This window comes from Rattus rattus, chromosome 5 (genome assembly GCF_011064425.1).
Source record: "Rattus rattus isolate New Zealand chromosome 5, Rrattus_CSIRO_v1, whole genome shotgun sequence".
NCBI classification, from domain to species: domain Eukaryota; kingdom Metazoa; phylum Chordata; class Mammalia; order Rodentia; family Muridae; genus Rattus; species Rattus rattus.
This window is the reverse complement of record NC_046158.1, coordinates 95417155-95443135: the sequence shown is the minus strand read 5'-3', so window position 1 is coordinate 95443135 and position 25981 is coordinate 95417155. Positions and strand designations below refer to the sequence as shown.

At 40.8% G+C, this 25981-nt stretch overlaps 1 protein-coding gene across 1 annotated transcript; it reads right to left on the bottom strand.

The window, feature by feature from the left end:
• Positions 1 to 93: 93 nt before the first annotated feature.
• Fam98b (family with sequence similarity 98 member B) lies at positions 94 to 24018 on the bottom strand. The gene is given in 12 exon segments (XM_032903913.1): positions 94 to 780; positions 782 to 819; positions 822 to 865; positions 868 to 885; positions 888 to 1008; positions 3410 to 3577; positions 10278 to 10394; positions 11250 to 11330; positions 13763 to 13941; positions 14760 to 14894; positions 15930 to 16075; positions 23902 to 24018. Coding segments are annotated over 12 exon segments (1275 nt in total). The 5' UTR covers positions 23973 to 24018; the 3' UTR covers positions 94 to 623.
• Between the last annotated feature and the right edge of the window lie 1963 nt (positions 24019 to 25981).

Here is a 25981-nt window from a genome sequence, read left to right as displayed (position 1 = left end):
TAGGTCATACAACTTTAACTTAGCCAGTCAGTCACATAGGTTCAAACTCAACTGGCAAATAAGTCATGTGCACAGTGAAATAAAGAAGATGTCTTCAGTTAACAGAAATTTAATAAAAACCTGACCAGAGGAATTTCAACCAATTTTAAAAAGGACAACTGACTACACACACATTAGATACTTCCTCTATTTTGTAAAATAGAATTAACAATACAGGACAGATCCCCAGGAATACAAATGACTCAAGTCTAGATTCCTTTCTGTTACTGGCAGGTGTCATATGTGTTTCAACCCTGAACAAAATACCAGTTTACAGTCTAAATTCAAACATGACAATAAAATACATCCCATTTTCCAAGTTGCTGGTAATAAATATTTACATTTTAAAAAATAGGTTTTGTTTTTGCTTTTTAAAAAGACACAGCATGCTTTAGTACACAGAATATGGAAAAAAATCATGTTGCAGGATCATCACCCGGTATACAAATGGCCTTTTGTATTCAGGAATGCCTTCCTCGGGGGCACTAACATGATCTACCTCAGGGTGATGTTCAAGTATGTTCCTCAGAACACTATATCTACTGTATCTAGTAAGAAGCAGTGTTCTCTAACATCTGCAGGTATCAGTATCTTCTGTACCCACCCCCACCACCTCCTCCTCCATATGGATCTCCATAACCTCTCCCACCATAACCCCTCTCCCACCATAGCCCCTCTTCCACCATAATCTCCCTCCCACCATAATCTCCTGCCTTGAAACCTCCTCGGCCACCCCTCCCCACCGCTTCCTCCCCACCCTCCTCCACCTCCTCCTCCACCCCTCCCCACCCTCCTCCTCCACCTCCCCATCCACCTCTTCCTCCCCACCACCTCCTCTACCACCCCTCCACCTCCCCAGCCACCCCTCCCTCCGCCTTCTTGTCTCTTCTGCCAAGGGGGCATTTCAGGGGGTGGTGGTTCAATTTCATTTGGCCGTCCTCCCCTGTCTGGAACCCTTCCCATAAGCACCTGTGTGAAGACAAAAAGTTTTCTTTAAGTTTTTATTTTTCAAAGTTAAAAATTACAAAGATTTTAAGTGATATTAAAGTTATTTATAAATAAAGAGGCCAAATCTTTTAAATAACAGAAAAGGGTTGAACATGGTATGAATTAATACTGAAAATGTAAGTGCAATGTTTGACAAATCCTTCAGAGTATGGTATCACTTTTAAACAAACTAAAACAGTATTCTTAAAAGTTGGACTTGTCAGTTTTCTCTCATTTAAATTTGTTTAGCAGAATTTGTAAGTGTGGTTTTGTTACATTAAGAACTATTTTAACAAAATGTTTTTAAGACACAGACTGTTTAACCTACATTAGTCAACTTCATATTCATTTATTTATAAATGAGAAACTCTGGACATCCCACAGCGATAGATTTGGCAATGGTAGTCTACCAACATATAAAGACTATATAGCATGCAGTTAGACAGAACGGCAATCCCAATATGATTTGTAGCCATTTCCTCCCATAGGGAAATATTCTCCTATAGAGAGCTCATTAATAAAGGATATAAACGACCCTAAATTGCTTCAAGAAGTCCCTGAAACTGACCAGACTCACTAGGTTGCTCTTTCCCCAAGAGAACAGACTTTAGGTCAGTGATACACATACTATATATTATTATAGCATAGACATCCTAACCCTCAATACAAGATGCAAAATGTTTCACAGTTCAAAATGTTTTAAGCACATGATGGCACAGTGAAAAGTTCTATAAATGATATCATAGTTTATGCAGTAGAAGCACAGGGACACAAAATGTGTGTGTGTGTGTGTGTGTGTGTGTGTGTGTGTGTTATATAATATATATATATTATACATATAATTGAAATATTTATTTTTAAAAATACTGTAACCTAAATCTTTATTAAATATCATTTAAAACTCAGCACTTTGGATGAGGAATAATAAACGTGTATGCAAGCGCATGCACACAAACACCGATGCCTTTCACTGTGCTTTTAACAATACTTGGAAGGATAAACTAAGGGAAGCGTTGAAATTTCCACCCTTCCACAGACATACGCTGTGCTGCATACTCATGACAGACCATAGGTAACTCTGGAGGATGTTAGCCCTGCCCCAGTCCTGGCACAGCCAAGAGGAATCCAACAGAAGAAGAAACAAAATATTCACCATTCACCCAAAGCAACAAAAGAGTCAGCCAGACTGCAATGTCACTGCAGGTCAGAGCCACACAGAAAGATGCATGGACTGGAGAGACAGTGAGCAAGGGTTCGTGCACAGGGTGTGGGGCGTGCATGGGAGGATTGGAGGGAAGAAAGGCACAGGGGTTCATATAATTAGACTATACATTTAAAAAAACATCTTAAATGCATAGAAGTTATGTCACAAATACTAAATTCTGCCAGGCACAGTGGCCTAGGCTTTTCATCCCCATTCTTGGGAGCCAGAAGCAGACCAGCTGGTATCTGTAGGTCCAGGTTACCTGGTCTGCAGAGTTTCCAGGCCAGCCAGCAATGCACACTAACCCTGATACTGACACTGATACATTCTCACTATACAGCAAACTTCCCTATCTAAAAGCTTCAACTCTCAGTACTAATGTGCTCATTACCAATCATACACATCTAACAGCTTTCTTAGCGCGCGTCTCCTAGGACCTCTAACGAGTACATAAAGATGCTATCCAAACCAGCTAGCAAGCAAGCGCTCTCAGAAACTACAAAGTAAAAGCTCAGAGAAGACGACTTTAAGCGACCATCCTGAAGGACAGCAGTGTGGGCTTGGTAGAGCACTTACCAAGCAAGCACCTCCCCAGGAGAGGGGAGGGAAAAACAGATGCCTCTGGCAAGAAATCCTATCCCAGAGCAAAGTGAGAAGAAATCCTTATCAACTACCGCATCCTTGCTTTGGATTTTTTTGTTCTTTAGTCATAAAATTTCCCGCTGATGCTCAACTAGATAGAAAAAACTTTCTGCTCAAGCCACTGGCGACGTTCTGATTCATCTGTGGTGTCTCAGATGCATCTGCTGCCATTAGGCCATCAGTCACAGACACCTTGAACTCATGAAAACCACTATCCTAAGAGTGCATCTACACTCTGACTCAAGAAATGGATGCTCAAAAGAGATTTTAATTTAATAAATCAAATAAGTGGTGGCAACAGTTCCTGAAGATTCTTACTAACCAAATGGATAAAGAAAATTCTTGATAAAGCTACTGGAAAAAGCAAATCAAGTCCTCTAATTAGAAAGCGATACTTAAGTATGGATGGATATAAGCCCCTCTGCCTCTCCTTTCTCATCCATCAGGATATAAATGAAAAAAAGTGGGCTAAAATGTAAAACTACAAAACCAGGAAATTGTAAATTTATTTTCCACCAAACTGAAAGAAAAACCCACCTTATTAATGGCGCATGCCGTCTTCTCCCGACTAATACCACTGCTTGTCCTGATGATCTTAGACAGATCCTCACGGGCCGCAAGCAGATGTGCCAACGTGACTGTTGTCTTAGGTGACAAAGCATAGCGCTTGGGCTGGTAAATTCTTGCTATGTTGTCTGTTTTTGCCTAAATGACAGTGAGGGAGGGAAAGTTAGCAGAAGTAAATCTGAATGAAAGCAGTAACAATCATAATCTTTAAAAAGAAGAAAACTCACAATATACAAGCAAGGAAACAGAAAAGAGAGAAAGCGTCCTAACATCTAATGCAAAGTATGTAGTCAAATCAACAACAACAACAAAACCCACAGATAAGTAGAACAAAATAACAGAATACAAAGCAGGTAATAAGTCTTGCAAAGCAAAATCCAAACTTGAAGCGATGGTGAGGACTACCTAGGCAGAGGTGCTGGCTATTGTCAGGTTTCCTTCACTTTAACTTATACACCTAAAACTGTAGGGAATGGTTTAAAGGAAGACAAGAAAATAAACAACTCAATAAAAATCTAAGGTTAATCTAGAAACCAAGTATGCAATAATGACACAAAGGGTTTTTAAAGTAGAGTCCTACCACACACTAAAACGTAATATGAATTTGTCATTTTTAAAGGTAACATCTACACTTATTAAATGTACCAGATTGCCTAACCTTGGAGTTATTTAATCCTCGAACACCCTTCTAGGATTGTGTGTCTATCATCCCCATTGTCAGCTTTCTTAAGTTACAGAAATAAGGGGGTGTGGGGGCTAAGGTGGACGCATGCATCCATAAAAGAGGGAAGAAAGGTGGAAAGGACAAAGGAAGGGAAGGAGGGAGGAAATGTAAATCCCTAAAACAGTGAGAAATCCCAACTGCACCACATGCTAAAACAGGGACCACGCCCTGACCCTGCGCACAGGACATCCACCACCTTACCTCTCTCTGAGTAACTGGAACTTGAAAGAAAAGAACAGACTGATGAAGCAAGACTGAAAATGGATATTTAGAGCCTCATAAATAAATGAATGTAAAATGATCAAAAGAGCAGCACGGATCACAGGAAGAGGAAAGATTCTTCTCCGTGGTATGGCACCAGCTGATGGGTACTTGACTCAACAGCACTGATGTCAGCAATGAGTCACATGATCACCAAAAGACATCCCACGGAGCAGAGCTGATTTAAGTTTTATCTTGAAAACCTATCGCATTGTAAAGATTAAGATTTCTGTACATTATACACCATAGGGTTAAAAATAGAATCATCAGAAAATTGAGGAAATATTCTTAAAGTGATACATGAACTTTCTTAACAAAAACGCCATCAAAAGAAAATTAGGAAGTCACAGGAAACAGCATCAAGGGGCAAAGAGAAAACAGGAAATTCAAATGACTAATAGGTTCATGGAACAAGTTCAATTTTCCTGATAAGAAAGAATAAACAAATCAGTAAGTTTATCTTCTTGCTATCAAGTTAACATGAAAGTTGGTTATGTCTCCAGTATTAGGAGAAAGTGAGACACGATGGTATTTAACTGTACATAGGAGCTTCAAGTATTAAAACTAAAAATCTTTCATACAGCAAATATCCTTAAAAATCTACCATAATGCACATTGAAATTTATAGTAAACTAAATATAGAAAAACTGCTGATGTTAAATAATATAGGGGAAAGGTACAAAACTAGGGTAAGGCAAATTGTAGCATCCTATGAGAAATATAATACAATCTTCAAAAAGACACGGCTGCACCTCACATCCAGACCCCCCGGTCCTGAGGATCCAGCAATCACTGTGCACCCATCCAAGCCTCCAGCTTCCACGAACCAGAATATAGCGTAGGTGCAGGCCTTCCGTTCCAGGGGGTCCAGAGAGCATCTGGGAAAGATGATCCAGAGGGTCCCAGAAGCACCATGTGACCAAACTTCCAACCACAGCGGCCTCAGAGATCCAAACAGGGCCTGAGCTTTGGCTCCAGTGGTCTCTAAGGTCAGTGCTATTGTGAGGTTTTAACTTCTGCAGTGCTCACCACAGGACTGAGAGTCAATACTTTTGTGGTCAGAGTTTACTTCAGTCCTGTACTCTAACCACAGCCCCCAGATAGTACACAGATTGCAGTGAGTCTGACATTTGCCATCCTGCCCCTGGTGGGCTCATAGACAGACTCCAAGGGCAGACCAAAGTTTTGAATCCATATGGTTGTCTCTAGGCCTAGTGTACAGCCCCTCCCTGGTCCTGTTGGTGTACAGCCCAGACAGAATCACGTCAGATATTCCATTAGATGATCAATACCAAGTTTCGCCAGTCCCCACGGCTGAACTCACAACTCACAAATAACTCCTCTAAGGCAGCGGTCCTCAGCCTGCGGTCACAACCCCTTTCAGGGTCAAGCCTTTCACGGGGTCATATATTTATATGTAATATTTATATTACAGTGTATAGCAGTAGCAAACATACTTATTAAGTAGCAACAAATATAATTTTATGGTTGGAGGTCACCACGGCCTGAGGAACTATATTAAAGGGTAGCAGCATTGGGAAGATTGAGAACCACTGCTCTAGGAAGATGACAGAATATAACATATTAAAACTGGACTAAAGGAAGAGGAAGTCAAAACTTATAAAGATAAGCTTACTCCAAAAAATGGACAAAACACAACACAGTGACATGAACACAATGACACAGCCACCACCCATGAACCATCTCCAACCCACCAAGACCCCTAGGAAGGAATCCAAACTACAGAGATAGCTGAGTGTCTGAGAAATAATTCAGAGACTTTTAAAAGAATTAATGGTCATAAAAAGGCTCAAAGAAATAGATGCACAAACTAAGGAAGGCAATCCAAGCCCTGACCAAGACAGTCTGTTAAGTGAGTAACAGTAAAATTATAGTCAGATATTCAAATTATGAAGGAAAAATTCATCAAGGGGATTGAAATGTTGAAAAAAACAGAAAAATATATGGAGATGGTTAATCAAATAAAAATCACAGCTGAAAGCATCTTTAATAGACAAGACTACACGGCAGAACCTGTGTCAGGGATAGAGGGCAAGTCTGAGACAAAAGCACAGACATGGAAGGGGAAAGAAAGAACATATGACATGGAAGGAGGAAATATTAGGAACATGAATGAAATTTCCAAGAAGTCTGGTGTAAAAGAAGTCCAGAGCTAAAATGAATGAAACAGGTGCACTAGTTACTGAAGATGTAGCAGGAAAGGTCCCAAACTTAAGAGAAAGAAATCGTATTCAAACACAAGAAAGAGACATGCAGAACTCCCTCCAGACATGACCAGAGATGAAACTCCACACGGCATAATCCTAATGTCAAGTACAATGTGGACAAAGAAAACCCCCAAAGCACAGGAAAAACATCAACTCAAACACAAAGGCAGAAGTATCAGAATTACCCCAGACCTTTCATCAGCAACCATAAAAGCCAGAAGAGCTTGGAATGAAACATTCACATTCTGAAAGCAAACAAATGTGAACCAGGAATGCTATACCCAGGAAAGCCATCTTCCAAAACCGATTGGAAATAAGAGTGCTTCGAAACAAACACACACTAAGGCAATTCATGCCAACCAATCCAGCACTGCCGAAAATTCTTAATGGAATATTTGGAAAGAAGGAGGGAGGGAGGGAGGGAGGAGGGAGGGAGGAGGGGGGGAGGGAGGGAGGGCAGGCAGGCGGATGGGCCTGTCTCCTTAACCATAATACATCAAAGTTACACTCCATGAAAAGCTCAGATAAACAAGATGTAGGGAAGAAACAACTAAATACAACACAGCAGCTCAACAAACTTTTGAAACTAACATAGGAGGAGGAAAGGAAACACCAATAAATTAGCAAAACAGAACATCAAGTATATTTACAGAATATAGTAAGGTCCTGTCTATAATAACCGTAATTATAAAAGATCTCAATTCACCACTAAAAAGATATAGACTATCAGACTGGATTTTAAAAAAAAAAAAAAGAACCAGGGCTGGAGAGATGGCTCAGTGGTTAAGAGCACTGACTGCTCTTCCGGAGATCCTGAGTTCAAATCCCATGGGGGCTCACAGCCATCTGTAATGAGATCAGATACTCTCTTCTAGTGTGTCTGAAGACAACTAGAGTGTATTTACATATAATAAATAAATCTTAAAAAAAAAAAAAAAAAAAAAAAAGAACCAACTATATCTTCAAGAAAGAGCTAGCAAAGACATGAAAAAATGGAAAGTAAGTTACCGAGCAAATGGAAATTGTAAACAAGCACCAGTTATCCTTATATCAGATAAAGTCAACTTCAAACCAAAACTAATTAGAAGACATAGAAAAGAGTATTACATACTAACAAAGAGAACATTCGTCAAGAAGATACAGAAATTGTAAACATGCACTGAATATATTGGAGCCCTTAATTTCATACGAACATTAAAAGGTCACATGAATCTTTATACAATGGGGCAGAGGTGGCTTCAATACTCTACTCTCATGTTTAGATAGATCTTCTAAACTAAAAGCAAGTGAAGGAATTCAGATCTAAATCCACTATGGATCAACTAGACATAACAGAGATATACCGAACGCTCCACCTAACAGGGAGTACATTTATTTTTTTCAGCAGCACAGCACCTTTTTCTAAAAATCATTATATCATAGGACAGAAATCCAAGTCTCAACAAATATAAAAGAAAGAAAAAGATAAGACAGATAGAGTCCCTTACATCATATTAGAACACAATGGAATAAAATTTGAAATTAACAAGAGACCACAAGAATACTGGAGACTAAATGATGCATTTTTTAATTAGTACTGGATCACCCAAGAAATAATACAGAAAAAATTAAAATTCCTAGTGATGAATGACAATGACAATACAACTTCTCAGAACCTCTGGGGTGCATAAAAGGCGGGCCTAAGAGAAAGGTTTATATCAAAAAGCTGGCACAGTAAAAATTCTAAGAGTCTCAAGTCAGCGGCCTAAAGGTGCACCTCAAGGCTCTTGAAAAGCAACAATCAGCCAATCCCGAGCCCTGTGGATGGCAAAGAATAATGAAGATCAGAGGAGAATTAATTAAAGAGAAAAAAATACTTAAAATTAACCAAAGAATTGAGCTTTAAAGAAAGACTGGCAAACCCTTACCCAAGCTGATAATAGGGTATCATCACAACAGACTGCAATGAATACAGATTACAGATTACTACTAATTACTTTGAAAACTGTAAAAAGCTGGGAAGCCTAGAATAAATGAACCTCCTAATACAAAATCTTCCAAAACTAAAGCCAGAAGACCTAAATAGTAACTTAAACAGACACACGACAGGTAGTGAGATAAACCAAGTCTCTGCCCAAAAAGGGGAGGGGTGCATTCCATTCAGATCTATTCCCACAAAATTATCTAGAAACTCATCTTCTTGATGATAGCCACGTGACTTGGCATCTCTGTTGTTGGTGTGTCACTACAGAGAGAGGACTGGTTTACTGCGCAATGCGGCAGACAGAGACAGAAGTATCGTCAAGGACCAAGAAGAGAGAAGTAGCTAGCACAAGAGCTGGTCCTAAGAACAGACATGTGAAAAGGCACTAAGAGGACACTGCTGTCACACAGAACAGCTACTTTCTTAATACTGAATTTGTATCCTACAACTTAGCTATGTGCTCATTAGGTCTAAGAATTTCCTAGTAGATTTGTAGAATGCTTTTTAAACAAATTATGTATTTGCAAATAATGATAGTTTAACTTTTCCTTCCATGTCTTCGAGTTCTCTAACTGCCGGGGTCTTAGATTGTCTATCCCAGGCTAGACACTCGCTGAATGAAGCTTATATATTGCTTTTGTGTTGCTTTAACAAAATCCCTGATGCTGGATAACTTACAGGTTTATTTGGCTTGTGATTCTAGTGATTAATAAAAATCCAAATGACATGGTGGTGAGGCCCCCCAGTCCCATCCCAACATGAAAATGATGTGGAAAGAGAAGACTACGCTGCAGAGGGGTCAAGTTCATGACAGCTGCACTTTAAACAGCCCACTTCACAATAACTAATTCACTCCTGTAGACCAAACCTCAAGACCAGGTTAGACCATTCATGACTATTAGGCTATTCTCGCTAGACTCCGCTGACCAACTGTGGTGGGAACCAAGCTTCTAGCATATGAACCTTGAAGCATATTAAATCAGAGAGGTAGTGACACCAAGCGCTATAACCCAGAAGAAGTGGCAAACAGCGTTAACGAGGTCACATCAGAGCTCCACTTGTGGTTGAGGTTGAGCGGCAGGCAGCAGATGTGAAGCCAAGGGTACAGACTGAAAGCTGCTAGATGAATAATGGCAGTCAAGGAAAGTCACATATTGGACCTTACAGAGCCCAAGACAGCACTCCTGGAAATAGGCAAAGTCCAGTGATTTACTGTTTGGAAAGTTCTCACACTGTGATGTAGGAGGAACAGAGAAAACCCCAGACCAACACTAGATCAAAGGCACCAAGCTATCTGAAAGCCATAGTCACATGGCCTAAGAGACACAAGAAACACGTTTCAACATCAGTTCTCCCTAAATCTGATCCCACACTGCTTTCTTCATTAGTTATTCACTATCTGTACCTCACTCAGCTCACAGAAACAGTCCTTTATGCACTGGTATAAATCAAGCCATGCAAATTAAAAAGGGAGGTGAAAGCCAGGGGAGAATGTCATCAGCAAACACGGACCTGTAGGAGACTAGCAACACTGTGTGGAAGAGCACTGGTAAGTGAACAGAACTAAAGGGTGACTGGGCCCAAGCACCTACAGCAGAGAAAGCTTGGCACGAGCTGCCCCACACTGCCACCTACAGGACACCAGTGGGAGAGCAGCCTCACCTTTGCTCTATCGGACCATCCAAAGGACTGCACTGTGACATCCAATCGTTTCATTAACATCCGCCGGCGGCACTCGTATTCACAGGAAAGAGCATCATTAATTCTTTCCAGCTTTTCCTGAAGAATTTGGGGATGAAACCATAAGATTAGACTCTGACTCTTCTTCAGAGAATAAGTTTGAAAAATCATGTACTTTAAATACTAAATGATCATTTTATGATCCTATGAGACTATGAAAAAATATTTAAATAACATTTAATGAGAAAACACTTATAGTGTTCAGAAGCTATTAAAGATGCCTATATCTTCTATTAATAAAACATCAATTTACTAAGCAGTGCACATTAATAAGGAAAGACTATGCTAATAACTGCCCATCTAGCTTGCTTCACAAACTACCCTTTCAAATCACAGCTCTAACATATTGGCCACTATAAATATTCTTGAGTAAGTAGATATTTTAAATTAATGACTTGATTACAGTGTTGTGATAGACTACTCTAGAATATCAATTCTAGTTCTCTAAAGCACTAAAGTTCCATTTATAAAAGGAAGCCAGTGCAATAGACTAGATGTTGCTTGTTCCCTCAGAGGTTCCTGTTGGAGGGAGGTGTGGTCTGCAAGGTGGCAGGTATAGGGAGAGAACATGAAGAACACAGAGCTATGTGAAGTGAGGCCAAGGAGGAAGTCTTACATCAACTAACTATAGGTAAGACCCTGCAAAGGACTGTGGGATGCCTCTTCATCGGGGTCTTCTTGATGTACACAAACCAGCCTTGCCACCCATCAGGAGTGGCAGAGACGAAGGACACCCCCACCAGAGCTGGCACTATGTGGCTTAGATTTCCAGTCTTTAAGTCTCTTTACTAATGGCAGCCTGTCACGAGTATTTCACTACAGGAACAAAAATGCTTTAAAATGAATACGGTTATGCCCTAACTTAGTTATAAAACTAATAAAAGGACCACTTACTGCCTGTTCAGAAGTTAAATCAACCTTTAGCAATGGTTTTCCCACATGACTTTTCTGGACTTTAGAGAGAATATCCTTCACCTAAAAGTAAACATGAAAGATTACAAAAATTACATATATACATACATATATATAAAGTTAAAACCATTTTCTTCTTTGATATGCTGTTCTGAACACCAAATAATGACGATGCTAAAGTGAAACCCCTCCACCCAGCAGGAAAGAGGGTCACACACAGCAGGTGCCACAGGGCACTCTGCGCAGGTGAGTTCAGAGGAGTCACCACGGGTGCTCGGTGACTTGGAGCCTCCTCTAACATGCTGCTCTTTCCTTCCTGGTAAACGCTCAGAAGGAAGCCAAGACTTTCAATAAGTACATCGATTTTTCTCAGATGAATACTGTAATTGGTACATCTTCTGTTCTCACTGCTCCTCCACAAGACAACACAGGACAAGCTCTCTCTTCCAGTCCTGACACACATTTTTATTACTTTTGCAGGGCCACTGATTGAGGGTCTCATTTTTACTTTGTAAACAGGACACTGGATAATTATTTTTCCTTTCTTAACATCACAGGTCATTCCAATAATCATCATTTACCCTGAAGAAGCTGACAACATAGTGAAAATCTGAGCTCCCCTTCCTGGGGAGTGGTTCACTGTCATATTATACAGTTACCACAGCAAACAACAGACGCAGTAATTAAGAATTCAAAATCACGCTGAAGACATGGTTCAATGACCACAAGCACTCACTGCTCTCTCAGAGGACCAGGTTCGATTCCCAGCACATATAAAGTGGCTCACAACCATCTGTAACCCCAATTCCATGGGATCCAAGAGGCATGTACATGGTGCACATACATGCTCTCAGGGAAAATTACATAAACAGATACAAAACAAATTCAAAGTCACATTGAAAACTGGGATGATAATACGAAATGACTGTAGACGGGACCAGGGTTTTTTCCCAGGTGTTTAGAATGTTCTAAAGTTAGTCAATAATTAGTAATAATGGCTATAACGACATAGAAAACAGACTAAAGTTCACTGCTCTGTACATTTAGTATGGGTGAATTTTTAACATGCAGATTGTATCTTGAGAATTATATTTAAACATTACTTAGAACAAGCCTCTGTAGCACTGTCCCAGACTGTAAATTCTCTGCTCTTCAAAGCAGTGTACCTCTATCATGACCACACAGCTCTTTGTACAGGATGCTGTATCATTTCAGAGTGCATTTATTTCCTTAAGGTTGTTTTCCCCAAACGCCCTAGCTACCTGCAGGGTCACATCACTCTCCATATCTAACACCTAGGAGTAGGAGGACCCTGACACACACACACTGCAATGTCTCATGTCTAAATGCAAGAAGACTCAGGAGATGATCTGCCCCACTGCAGAACAGCACCTCCAATCATCACCACAGGTGAATATGCAGAACAGTAGATGACAGGGATTTGCTGTCTGTCACACTGCTGAACAGCCTAAGTTAGAAAGTAAAGACTGTCTTTCTCAATCATAACAAAGTATCTTCTAGGAATATCATATGTAGAAAACATAAAATACAGAATTTGTTTGCTTCTGATAGGAAATGATCGGCATGGGAAACTGCCCGGGTGACATTATAAGGTAACATGCAGGAGGTACAGCTATAGCTGTTCTTAACTACCCTATCAGAGTCACTTACTAGTCATTCGCCACACAACACACACTTATTAAGCAATCTAGAAAGTATGCTTGGGCTTGGGTGCTGAGGCAGGAGTGGGCGAGTGGGTGGGTGAGTGAGTGAGTGAGTGAGTGGGTGAGTGGGAGAGTGGGTGGGTGGGAGGGGGAGCACCCTCATAGAGGGAAGGGGGCAGGGAGAGAAGGGAGAGAATAGGGGTTTGTGGAAGGAAACTGGGAAGGGATAACATTTGCAAATAAATAACCAATAAAAACTGGGAAAAAAGAAAGAAGCTTGTCCTTGCCGAATGAAGCTGAGCATGAACTTCCTTGGCAAGTGTGGTTCACCTTGCGAAACGCCTCCATCTCCACTACACTGCATTACAGCCCTAGCTGGGAAAGCGGCCCTTGGCAAGTGTGGGTCACCTTGTGAAACGCCTCCATCTCCACTACACTGTCTTACAGCCCTAGCGGGGAAAGTGGCCCTTGAATTTGCAAAGTGATTTTCATCATGGAAAACTCTGGCAAGGCCTTAGGACTCACTCGTTAAGATATGACTCCTGAAAACTAACTGCAAATTAAATTATGTATACAACCAAAACTTAGCTTACATATAAAGCTTGGGGAGCATTTTTTTGTTTTGGTGCTGGGGAGAGCAGGTAGGGTCTTCCATACAGTGGGCAAGGGCTTTGCCAGCAATATGGACTTCTAGTCAGTCATTTAAATTTCTCTAGAAATTTGATCATCTATATATCACAATTTAAAGGGAATTTTTATTTAGAATATAGCATTGACAGGTTAGCATTTAGTTGAATTTTTTACAAAATTTAAAATATATATCTATGATACCTTTGATTCCACGTGGCTCAGCAGAAGTGGAATGTCTGAAGTGTCTGACTTGGGGACCCCAAGAGCATCACATATAGCTTGAACTTCCTGGCAAATTTCACTATTCTTATCTAACTGAGAATTTTTATGTTTCTTCTTCTGTAATATTTGTAAAGCTTGAAGTTCTGTACTTAAAAACACTGTAACGACAAATCAGAAAATAACATTAATACAAGCATGAGAATTTCTTGAAAATTTTTGCTGAATTATAATTTACTTAAAACAAGTATTAACAATATCAAACTCAAGACTAACTTACAAAGAACCAAAGAGAACAGCAGCTCTTGAACACCTCAAGTTTGAACAACAAATAGCCATTGTCCACTTATTCTAAAGTTAGCGTAAAGGTTGACAAAATACACTCTTAGGGACCTTAGATCAGCTGTTGCAGTACAGATTGATACATAATCCAAACCTTCTACAATTAAAAACAAGCCTCAGTCAAGGACCCAAAGACGCAAACTATATTTGTCTTATCTCTGTTATATGTTCCTAGTGCCTAGAGCACTTCCTGGTACAAGAGTAAGTGATCAATAAATGTTTCTCAACAGTCGATTTGATCAATGCCCATCACTACAGAGAAGATACAGTAATCTGAGCAACAACCTAATTTCCCAAAGAATTTTTAAAAAAGAAGTGAGACTTCAGAGATGACAGAGTTAGCATTTCATCATAAACGCTGAGATATGAGTCAGGCAAAGGAACACTTGCTAAAATACCATGGAAAGCACAAACACAGGGGTTACTGACCATCCTGAGTGTTAATGTGTGCTGGCAGAGCTTAAGCCGTCAACGTAAGACTGTCTACGACAGTGCCAGACTCTTAGTCAAATACAGAAGCCTTTCCAGTATGTAGGAGATCTAATGGCTCACTAACCGAAGTGTATAAATTCTGGCCTGAACATAACAGAGATATATTGAGCATGTGCATTTCAATGTCCGGGGAGAGACAACTTACACACAAGTTTCAAGCAGTCGTCCTTCGTCGTGAGGCGCTCCTTAATGTCTCCTGACACGAGCACCGAGTATGGGCAGGCCATCTCTTTTAAGAAACCACTTATCTCAAGCTGGAAACCCTCTAGGTCATCTCTCCCTTTAAAAGAAGAGGTCACGCATATTCACATAGTGCTCACCACCGTAGAATTTATCACAAGTTCATCTCTACTCTACTCTCAGATCAGATTTCCACTTCCAAGTCAACCTTTAGATAGGTAGTTGCAAGGTTTGGGTAAATGCAAGCACACAATGTCTACACACAGAAAGTGACATCTAAGTTTAAGAGGATGAAGGACATGTCATGGGATTGGAACTATTTCTACATTTTAATCTCTGCTAAGGCTCTCCAATCAGGTAAGCTGGGCATTGTGAGTCCTAGGAACCACACATTCAACAGCATTATCAGAGCCACAGTGACTAACTGGCCCTACGGTAACTGTCCAATTCTACTGCTTCTCCATGTTCAATTAATGTAACCATGGATGTTGGCCTCCAGCTACCTTTCATATAATTATGAGAAACCTGCATCATGCTTTAAAGTAGATTTTTCATTTTCAAATCAATTCTGTCATGTATGACAAAGAAAACAATTAGTTAAAAAAAAAAAAAACAGCTTTGTTCCTCAGCACATAATTGAGTAATTACCCAATTTTCATTTTGTCAGACCATGTGAAATTCTACCAGTAGCAGGAAGACTCCAGTTACAAGATGACAATGAATTAAAAGAGCTGTATAAGGTACTGAGAGGTTTTTAATCACAATATTTCCATGTGAATCCTTGTCCTGAGATAAAGACCTGAGAATATTTAAATTAAGGATTATATATATTTTAAAACTTAATTCAAAATGAGTGATTGTCAAAAGCTTCAATTTTTAAAACAGCTTCCAAAGAATGATACTAAACCTATGACCACAGATAGGCAGGAATGGCTCATAGTTTTGTAGCAAATTTAAGAATCAATTTAGAATTTCTGTAAAATTCAATTCAGAGACTCTTTAATAAGCAGCTCCTTCCTATTTCTGACCTTCCCAGCAGCATGTACAGCGGCACACTGTTGATAAGACCACACATCGCGCACTGTCAATTTGCTTTACTGCTAAGTGGGAGGACGGACAGGGCGGGGCAGCATACCAGCTGAAGTGATGCTTTCTTCCAGGTTGCATAAGGACTTTATCTGGGAGGCTAACCAAATGCAAAGCTCCGAAAACTCAGGAGAAGACAGTCCACCCTCTGCTGCCTTGGAGAGTGCCTGCTCCTCTAACAGTGGACCCTTATACCTAGAAAGGAAGAAACAACAGTTTAAACATAAAAAGTTGTCTTAATATTAGCCATTCCAACCAGAGTAAGATGAAATCTCAAAGTTGTTTAATTTGCGTTTCCCTAATTGCTAAGAATGAAAAACATTTTAATTGAGAACTGTCTATTCAGATTCTTAGTTCCTGGGGGGGGGGGGTGTGAAGATGACTCCCCAAATAGGTCCTGCCCTTGGATACCTCTCAGGGGCTGAACAACAGGCTCTACTGCTGAAGACATCCTGAGAACACAGGACTCGGACTGTCTTAGCTGAGGCTAACCTGAAGCCTCCTTCCTGTGCTCTAGCTCCCATGGTACCAGAAAGTTTATGCCAGCTGCCAAGAGAGGAAAGCAGTCAACAGTTCTACCCTGCTAAGACACCTATGAACGACAACAATGACTAGCATAGCAAGACACCCATAAAGTATAAACTCACGTTTGTGGTGACAATCAGGTGTCTAAGTAAACTTATGGCCCACTCAACAGGAAGGAATCCATGCCCGGTACTTAAAACCTAGCCAGTCTTCAATGAGAAGCCGCACTACTTTGCTAGACCAGCATAACCCTTAACTATATTCTAAATCTTATCCTCGTTCTCATAGGTAAAGGCAGCTTCTCTACAGCAAGTGGACATGGTTACAGAAATCCGCAACTGGACACAGTTCAGAGACCCAGGGGAGCCAGACCTAATGGATGCACCTGCAGCAGAGCTCCTACATCTATGGCTCAGGGAGCGTCTTGGAAGAAGGGGCGGAAGGAGTGTAAGGGCCAGAACACCAGCACTCGGCTGTGAGACTGCTTCTCTTAGAAAAGGCTGCTGAAGTAAGACCTGAACAGACAGCACCAAAGGCACGCTAACATGGCAGGGACGCTAACATGGCAGGAGACAAAGACCTCAACGGACTCATCCCAGAAAAAGAACTACGGTCAACAAACGACTGCCCAGAGGATCCAGTACAAACTGGTCAGCCCTGAGACTATATTACATACAAACAACAAAAATGGACTCAGCAGGATGTTTATATATTAGTAGATAGATAGATAGATAGATAGATAGATAGATAGATAGATAGATAGTCAGTCAGATAGAAAGAAAGTCAATAGGGAAATAGAGATATAAATAGAGGAGCAACAATATAATAATCAAAAAACAGGCTTATCAATTTGAGTTATGGGATGAGAGGGGCTGGAGGAAGGAAAGAGAAAGGCAAAAACTCTTGATTTTTCTTGTTTACCTTTAAATTCTTTTTTTTAATTTCATACTTTCTCTAGAAGGAGACGCCTCTAGTCCTCTCTGCCAAGCCCTGCTATCTATTTTTACGCATCATTTTATCAGAATATAGACTGTATTGGTTTGGGATTGTGGCTGCTTTCAGGGTAGAGTAGCTGTACAGTTTACTGCTTATTCTTGCTCTAGCGTCTTCATATATATTCTCGCAATTTAAAATATTCTAAAGAAAACAGTACCAAACAGTCTTAACAGCTTTGTGCTGCCCCAATTGTAAGAACGGTAGTGAAAAATGCACAAATGCAAAGTTCTTGTTCATGAAGCTAAAGGAGGCCTGAGATCTTAACCTAGACTATTTATTTCATAGCTTCATCATTTAAAATATTTCCACAAGCTGTATTAGCCAAGACACTAAATTTCTAAAACTCCATATACATCATCTCAACTGTATTAGATATCAACTTTCTACATGTATTCTTTCTGCAACCAAGGTTTTATTAGGCACAGTACACTCAGATCTTAGTAGAAGCCACTCAGTTTTCACCCTGATATTATATCTCTGTGTGTCTCTCTGTCCTCTCCTCTCCCTCCCCACCTCTTTCTTCCTTTTCCTCTTCCTCTTCTCCCCCTCCCCTGACCCCTCTAACCTCCCCGCTCTCCCTCTCCCTCTCCCTCCCTGGTTGAAAGCACATTCATGTGTCCAGTCAGTCTTATGACTCATTCTCAGGATTCATGAATACTTCCTCACCTTCTTGACAACCCAGTCAGACATTCATCTTTAATTCAAAATCCAATGGTGGGTTCATTCCAGATGATTCACCTACTCAATAATTAACAAACAAGACTTTGTTTTGCCATTTAATTTTTAGAAATTTCCTTTTTGTTTTTATTTCACTTTTATCATTTTACTGTATAATTATATAGAATATATAGTTTTAAAGTCTAACTTCAAAATGAAATACATTCATACAAACATCATTTACCATGTTTTTTTCTGTTTCTAAACAGGGCCTTGGTGTATAAGGTCAGGCTGGTCTTGAACTTACTACAAAGTCCGTGCTGGTTAACTCATAATCCTCCTGCCTCCTGAGTGCTGGAACTTTGACGTATGCTACCATGCCCCTAATTTGCCACCTAAATCTTAATTCCTCCACATGGATACCCACCCCGTAGGTAACTGCATTAGTTAACTTGGGCTGGCTGTTTGAAACACTTTTAACATACCTTTTCTTTCTTTGAGATAAAAGATAGCTGCTACATACTGTTTGGTACGTCGTTTAAACATGCACGGGCCTACTTCAGACACATCTGCAGAAGTCAGAGCAGGCTTCTTAAGCTTTTCTTTGTGACCCTTTCTCCAGAGAGTTCATTATGTATCCTCCAGTAAACGGGTATGTTAAGCAGGTGTAAAATCCACCATCTATTGATAATAAACCATAAATTTTCCCTACTGTACTTTTACCATCCAGTTATCAATAGTGCCTGTTCCTGGAATCTCACCAAAGTTGCCAAACTTTTGGTTTTTTACTACCTACTGAGTCAAAAATGAGTTGTATTTCATGAAGAATATTTTTTGGAACTTTGTAGACCAGGCTAGCTTCAAACTCAGAGATCTACCTGCCTCTGCCTTAAGGGCTGGGATTAAAGGTGTGTGCCACGAGCCACCCCCTACCTGTGAATACTTTAAAATCTACATTTTGCAGATAATGAAATTAAGCCTCTCTGGGCGTGATGATTCCCCCGTTAGTCCCAGAACTTGAGAGGCAGATGCAGGCAGGAAATCTCTGTAAATCTGAGGCCAGCCTGGTTTCCTTAATGAGATTTAAATAGCAAGTTGAACATGGAGCTAGACATGCATATTTCTAAGTCAATTAATCTTTGTAGCAATGTTTTGAAGTAGGCACTAATCCTAATTCTGTAACCCCAACAGAGAAGTAAGTGATCTAGCCTTGGATTTATGCCCACATATGACCCCAAACACTGCATAGCTCTGTCAACACCTGCTATTAAATGAAACAACCCAAGTCAGGATGCAGCCAAGGCAGGGCAGAGATGTGGCTGGGACACACAGCCACATGTGTCACCTGTCCCTGCCTTACAGAGCCTCTCACTGCCCATTTCTACAATAGAGCAACTATAAGATTCAACAAAAACTGGTCAAATCACCAAAAAAATCCTGACTTTAGGGAAAAGGAAAAAGACATAACCACTAACAGCTCATCAAGTAAGGTAAAAATAGAAAACCATGCAGCTAACACACTTGAATGTGCATTCGGAATAAACTGCAACAGTGACCAACAAATGGAAACTGTTCAATGCATGCTAGGCCAGTGCAAAGCATGCACACTGCCTCATTTAATCACCAACACACACACACACACACACACACACACACACACACACACACACACACACACACACACACACCGGGAGTGCTGCAGTTAGGCTCATTTTACAGATGACCCAAGTGGAAACAGAGAAGTATCTCAGTTAGGATTGCCATAATCATGACAACTGACTAGCCTGAGCTGTAAGATCCTCTACTGCCCGTGTTCTTCACTCCTACAGAATCTTCTAGAACTGTCTCTTTTTAATTATTTATATAGCAGCAGTATCTAAAAATACTCTATGGGGTAATAATAAGTTTGGTATGAAACAGTGTATCTAACTAAAGCAGAATCTTGAGTGTCTGGTCAAAATCCAGTTTGCACTGTGCTGGGTGTAGTCCCCTGGGCATCAGCAGCCCCTCTGTACTCTCACAGCCCCAGGGTACTTTCCTACTGCACCAGTGCTCTCTAGATATTCACTATGACTCCTCCCTATGAGAATGACAGCAAGCATTTCAGAGGTGCATTCTTGATTTCAATGGAATGCAGTTGTTGACTGAAGCTAGCACTCTAGCATTCATATTTAATTGGGGGAGGTGCTATTGTTACCTTAAATGCCTAGGGAGCCCACCACCTCTTATTAGAATCATAACTGCTGGTTTGACATTGCATTGCTTCAAGCTAGAGAACAAACTGTGGCTTTAGTCCACTAAAGTGCTATGGATCTTCCTCAGATAGACATCACCCAGGGCCTAATTTTTTTTTTTTTTATTTAGTATTCTGTGTTGTGGATGTTCTGCCTGCATGATTGTCTGTTATATAAATACCCAGTGCCTGGGGCCAGGAGAGGGCACTCGATCTCCTGGAACTGTAGTTACAACACCCATGTGGGTGCTAAGAATTACACTTGGATCTTCTGGAAGAACAGCTATTGCTCTTAACCACTGAGTTATCTATCTCTCTGACCCCCTAGATTATTTTTTTAATATCAGCCAGCATAAACAATACAAGCCCTTTTTTTCCTACCATTTACCCAACCTAATGGTACTCCTGCCAACCTCTCTGTTTCCCATATTCAGCCACACCGTTCAATCTGTAAACAACTCTCCTTTAGTCTCCATCTTGTCTCAGGGTATTCCTACCCCTGAAGCGTTTCACTTCATTCAGTTCCTCGGTGTTTGCTCTCACAACTACCCCTGCTGTCCAAAGCTCTGGACAGTTTCTCCTAGGGTTTCTGGCTGGGAGCCTCTGTGCATCTAACACTGTTTTAGTCAATTTTCTTCTCCACCCATTCTTACCATTATCTTTCTTCTCTCTAAAGTCCACAAGCAAGATCTAACACCCGAAGCCTTCAGCTCCCTCAACCCACTTTTCACCAACCTTCTCTACTTCACATTGGTCACTTTCTCCCTGGACACTGTCACAAACAGAACCATTACACTTCCCAAATCATGAATTCAAACATGGCCCTGCCTGACCACACCTCCGATCTCTCCACTTTCTTCCTCATTATTCACCAGCAAACGCTCACCTCAGAGCCCTCCGAGCCGCTGGCTCCTCTGCGTTCCTCATCATTCTTTCTGGCTCCCTCCTATCTTCACTGTCTTCTCTATCCAATTTTGATTCCATGGTGTGCCATTTCACTTTGTTACTTAACAAACACTGGCTGAGGAAATGAATCCTTGAGTACTAGGGACCCATCATTAAGGACCATCACTAAGTCCCATAATGCATAAGTCCCATAATGCACTTCTTCCTCTACACTATGATGCACCCACTACCACTAAGCAGCCATCCTGTCTTTCCCAAACTATTAAATAAAGTTCTCAAACAGTGTGCTGGCAGAAGGAACTTTCAAGTTAGATGTTTAATAATCTACCAGTTCTTATTAGTAGATAAAGAAATAAATGAACAACATAGCTGTAAAGGTAGCATGCCCTGGTCCTCATCAAACTCCTCAGTTCAGCCTGTACCAAGCACTCTGTCTTCTGGCCACATTATGTCCTCTTGTTCTAACACAGCACACTGCAGGATTCAAGGTCTTCATATCTGCTACCATTCAGAACACACCATCTTCCTTTCCCATCTAACCTCAATTAGTTGATTTCTACTCACCCTTCCTACTTCAACTCAACTATCACTTCTTCAGGAATCTATCGCTAACCCACAAGCCTTCTGTTTCATCACCCTGATTTGTCCTTTGAAGCACTTACTACAGTGTATAAGGAACAACCACATCGGTTTTTACTCTTAACTGTGAGAGATCCGTAAAGCCAGGAACCAAGCCTGTTTGCTCACCACTTGTCTCCTCAGTACAGTGTCCGAGACACAGCCATACTCTACAAATGTTTGAAATGAATGGTGATTCTCATCCTCGACTGTGACGTTTTATAACATCTGTAATGCTGTAATATACCTCTGAAGATTATGACTCAGTGAGTCGGTAGTCTATACAAGATCCTAGTATTTTTTATCAGCTGTCTGCATGGCTGCAATGCCCAATCAGACCAACTAGCTGAGATGGACTGTTCACGAAGTCATAGACCACTATAACCAAAGCAGCATAAAATCATTGGCTTTAGGATCCTCGCTTCGGGGAAGAGAAAACTGGTTCCTAACTGATATTTTGTTGCTGCTGTTGTTGTTGTTGTTGTTGTAACACACTACACATCTACATTGGTCTTTTAGTTTTCCTTTCTAAAGTCATTTAATGTCTTACTTTACATGACAACCTAAAGCACTTTCACTGATAAACTACATGGTTTAATCACAATAAAAAATACATTATTTGCAATCTACATAAAGATCTGAAAGGACAGTGATCAATTACAACACACATAATCAGTAACACTTCCCACACTTCCTTATCATAGAGGGGGTTTTCAAACTTCAAAATCTTGTCCTTGGCTGTTCCAGGAAACACCAATTCTAAAGTGTACAACAGCTTTACTTCTCATATTGAATAATGTGAAACAAATGTTCCTCAGTAAATGTCAACATTTACTTCCTTAAATGCTATGGTAGAAACAATATGTTTAAGGAATCAAAGAAGAATAAAGACCACTGTCTTTCCATTTCATAAATGGCCCAAAAATTTTAAATGCCTGACTTGGGAGCCAGCTAGAGCTTAAACACTCCAAGGTACTTTAATTTCGTGTTAGTTATCTTGCCCAGGCAAGGTTAAGAGAATTTCATAGAAATACAAATAGCCCTGAAATAATCGTGCTGGTTCTGTTCTTTGATTTAACAAACATTTTATTCAAGATCAAGTAAATGCAAGGTTCTGTTATGCTGGGTAACAGCAAAGTAAGCATTGTCAAGGTGCAACAAAAGTTATACTTGCTGTAAGAAAAAACATAAGGGGACCGGGCATGATGGTTTCAAGCTTCTTTAGGAGCAGTTACCCTAAAAAGAAACCGCCTATAAGGAGGCAAACCGACTGTGCAGATGGTGCCAACGTTAGGGAAGAGATTTGTTAATTAACCCTCAACCATCTGGTCCTTTGCTCACAAGTATGCACCCTCCTATGAACTTTTTCTTCAATCAGGCACTACTGTGACAGACACCACGAGTATGTGGCCAGGAAGCCGTCAGTGAAGAAAGCTGACAAGTTACTGGTACTTGTTTCCCGAGAGCTGGGTGAAGCTCAAGAGACAAACAGGTTAAAGGAGCAAGCGCTGTGAAGAAAGCCGGGATGGAAGGGAGTAACATTGCATGTCCAGATCGCCTCATCACCACCACCCTGAGGCTCCTCATTAATACCTAAACTACTAATATCATTCTGAAAACTGTCATTTCTCCCTGCCTACCACACAAACGTTCTTTAAGGAATGGAGAAGGTTAAATGTAGGGGCTCGCACTCAGAGTCTTCAGTCTAAGCAGCAGGAGTGAGTCCTCCGGAGCACTGAGTAAGCCACAGATTGGAGCAGCGTGCGACATAACTGTCCAGAGGCGACTGTGGTGCGGCAGGATCTACATCCACACAAAGGCCCCCGCCCACCCCACCCCGAGGCCCGGGGAGAGCCAGCTGCGGGCTGAATGTAATGACAGAGGGACCAAGGCCCGCGCAGCCTGGCCTCTCGCTGCAGCCGCTCGTTCCCGCCGACTCCCAGGGTCCCGGCTGCCCGGAGTGCAGAGGCCTGCGCACCGCCCGGTACACATAACCTGGCCCGGGAGAAGGGCACGCTTATGCCGCAGCAGCCACGTGCAGAGCCAGCGTCCACTCCCCTGGGAAGTAGTCCACGAGAACACTCACCCCAGCGCCTCCAAGGTGTCCAGAACGTCCCCCTCCATGCTAGTTTCGGGCCCGAGCTCTGGCCCTCTCATGGTCGCTTGGCCCAAAGCTGTTCGTCACTCTAAAAATCCCGCCGGAAACCAGCGTCATCACGCCAAGGTTCCGGACTCGTAGCCGTGGCGACCGAGCAGGAGCCTATGAGACGCAGGCCTGGAAACAATCCCTGCTTGGTGCAATTTATAAGCTGCATTTGCAACAATAGACTTTAAAAAAAAATAATGAAAAATAAGCAACTCTGTGTTAGGTCTAATCCACGTGTTGAAGTCACTCTTTTTTAATACCATGATTCTACTCTAGGTGTTGAACACTACCTCACCTTAGATTTTTAAATTTTGTTTATGGTGCATGGTGTCAGGTGTGTGTCGGTGCTCTGGAAACCAGCAGAGGGCAACAGATCAAGTCCTCTGGAAGAGCAGCCAAATTCTTAACCAATGAGCCAACTTTACAGTCACCCATACATATACATCTTGCTTTTTATAACAAAAAGTCCAAAAGGAAACTATAATTATCTCCAACTAGAAAGTAACAGGAAATCTATATACACAAGCCCATTGAGCCAATACATGTGCCAGTGCTCTAGTAAGAAGAGATCTTGCATATCATTTCATCATGAATATAGAACCAAACAAGTGAGTTGTGTTCATCTGTCTGCAGCATCACCTCAAATACATATTCAAGATTTTGTGTTATGTTGCTGGTCATATATGAATATATTAGCAACAAAAGGTAGAGATCTAGATGCAGTAGAAACATCAGTGAGAAATAAAAGCAAGGCCACCACATGCCTTTAATCCCAGCACCCAGGAGGCAGATGTATCTCCCAACTTCAAGGTTGGTCTATACAGTGAGCAACAGGCCGTCCAAAGCTACAAAGTGAGACACTGTCTCACAAAACAAACAGCTAAAACGGGGGGGGGAGAAAAGAGAAAAATAAAAACAAAATAAAGACATCTTCTGAGTCGCATAAATTATTTCCAGCAGATTCATGTCAAAAGAAACCTCAGGGTTGTTTGAGTGAAAAGAAAATACTGACAGATGAGAACACAAGAGTGTAAAAAGCGATGAAAAGTACTCCTAGAAAGAGCAAAGTGAAGTAAATATTGGCTGTTCAGAACAGCGAGTGTAATGTCTTGTAAAATTTGAAATGTAGGGTTGGAAGGAAGGGTTAGCAAATAAAATTAATGAATTACAGAATTTACCCATTTGCAAGAAGTGATAAAGTAATTTATGGTAGTAAATCAAGATTACACACTATCATTATTAATGTATTTAGTAAAAGAAAGACATCAAACATAACAAAGAGGGAACAATGCAAAATATTATAAAGAGGAGGCAAAGTGGAAAATAAAATGTTAAAACATGATTTAAGATAGCTGGATTTAAGATAGCTAGCAACATTAATGTTGGAAAAATTGTTAGGGCAATTAAGTACTGAGGAGAGAGATAAGCTGGAAGATCTCATTATTATTTTCGAACAGAAACCTGAAATAATCATAAATGATTGCTTCACATGTGACATCAAATTTTTTTAAATTCACAGCACAAATAAAATCCAAGGAAGTGTTTGATGAGAAGACTTGAATACTATCTCTTAAGAGGCGCATGGCATGTGCTATAGAGCAGTGTGATGTAGCCACTGCCTCATCAAAAGTTACATTCATTTTTCTCTTCAATCATCCTGTGACCACTTTGATCAATAGAATAGAGTTGAATATAGTAGGAATGATGATGAGCCAATCAAGTATAGTCTTTAAATAGTTGGTCTTGTGTGTGTGTGAATGGGATGCCTCCTCTAAAAACTCAATCACCGGACTGAGATTTTGGGGCCACATGTAGAGACCACGTATCGATATACTATTTGGTGAATCCCGATAATATTCCAGGACTGGTCATTTCCAGCAGAGGCATCAGATGATCAGCTATAGTCCCAGGCAAGAGATGCCAGTATTTGATTAAGCAAATCTTAAGCAAAAACCATCAGCTGAGCCCAGTCAACTCTTAATCAAAGAAATAATGAAACATTGTTATTTGAACAACTCGG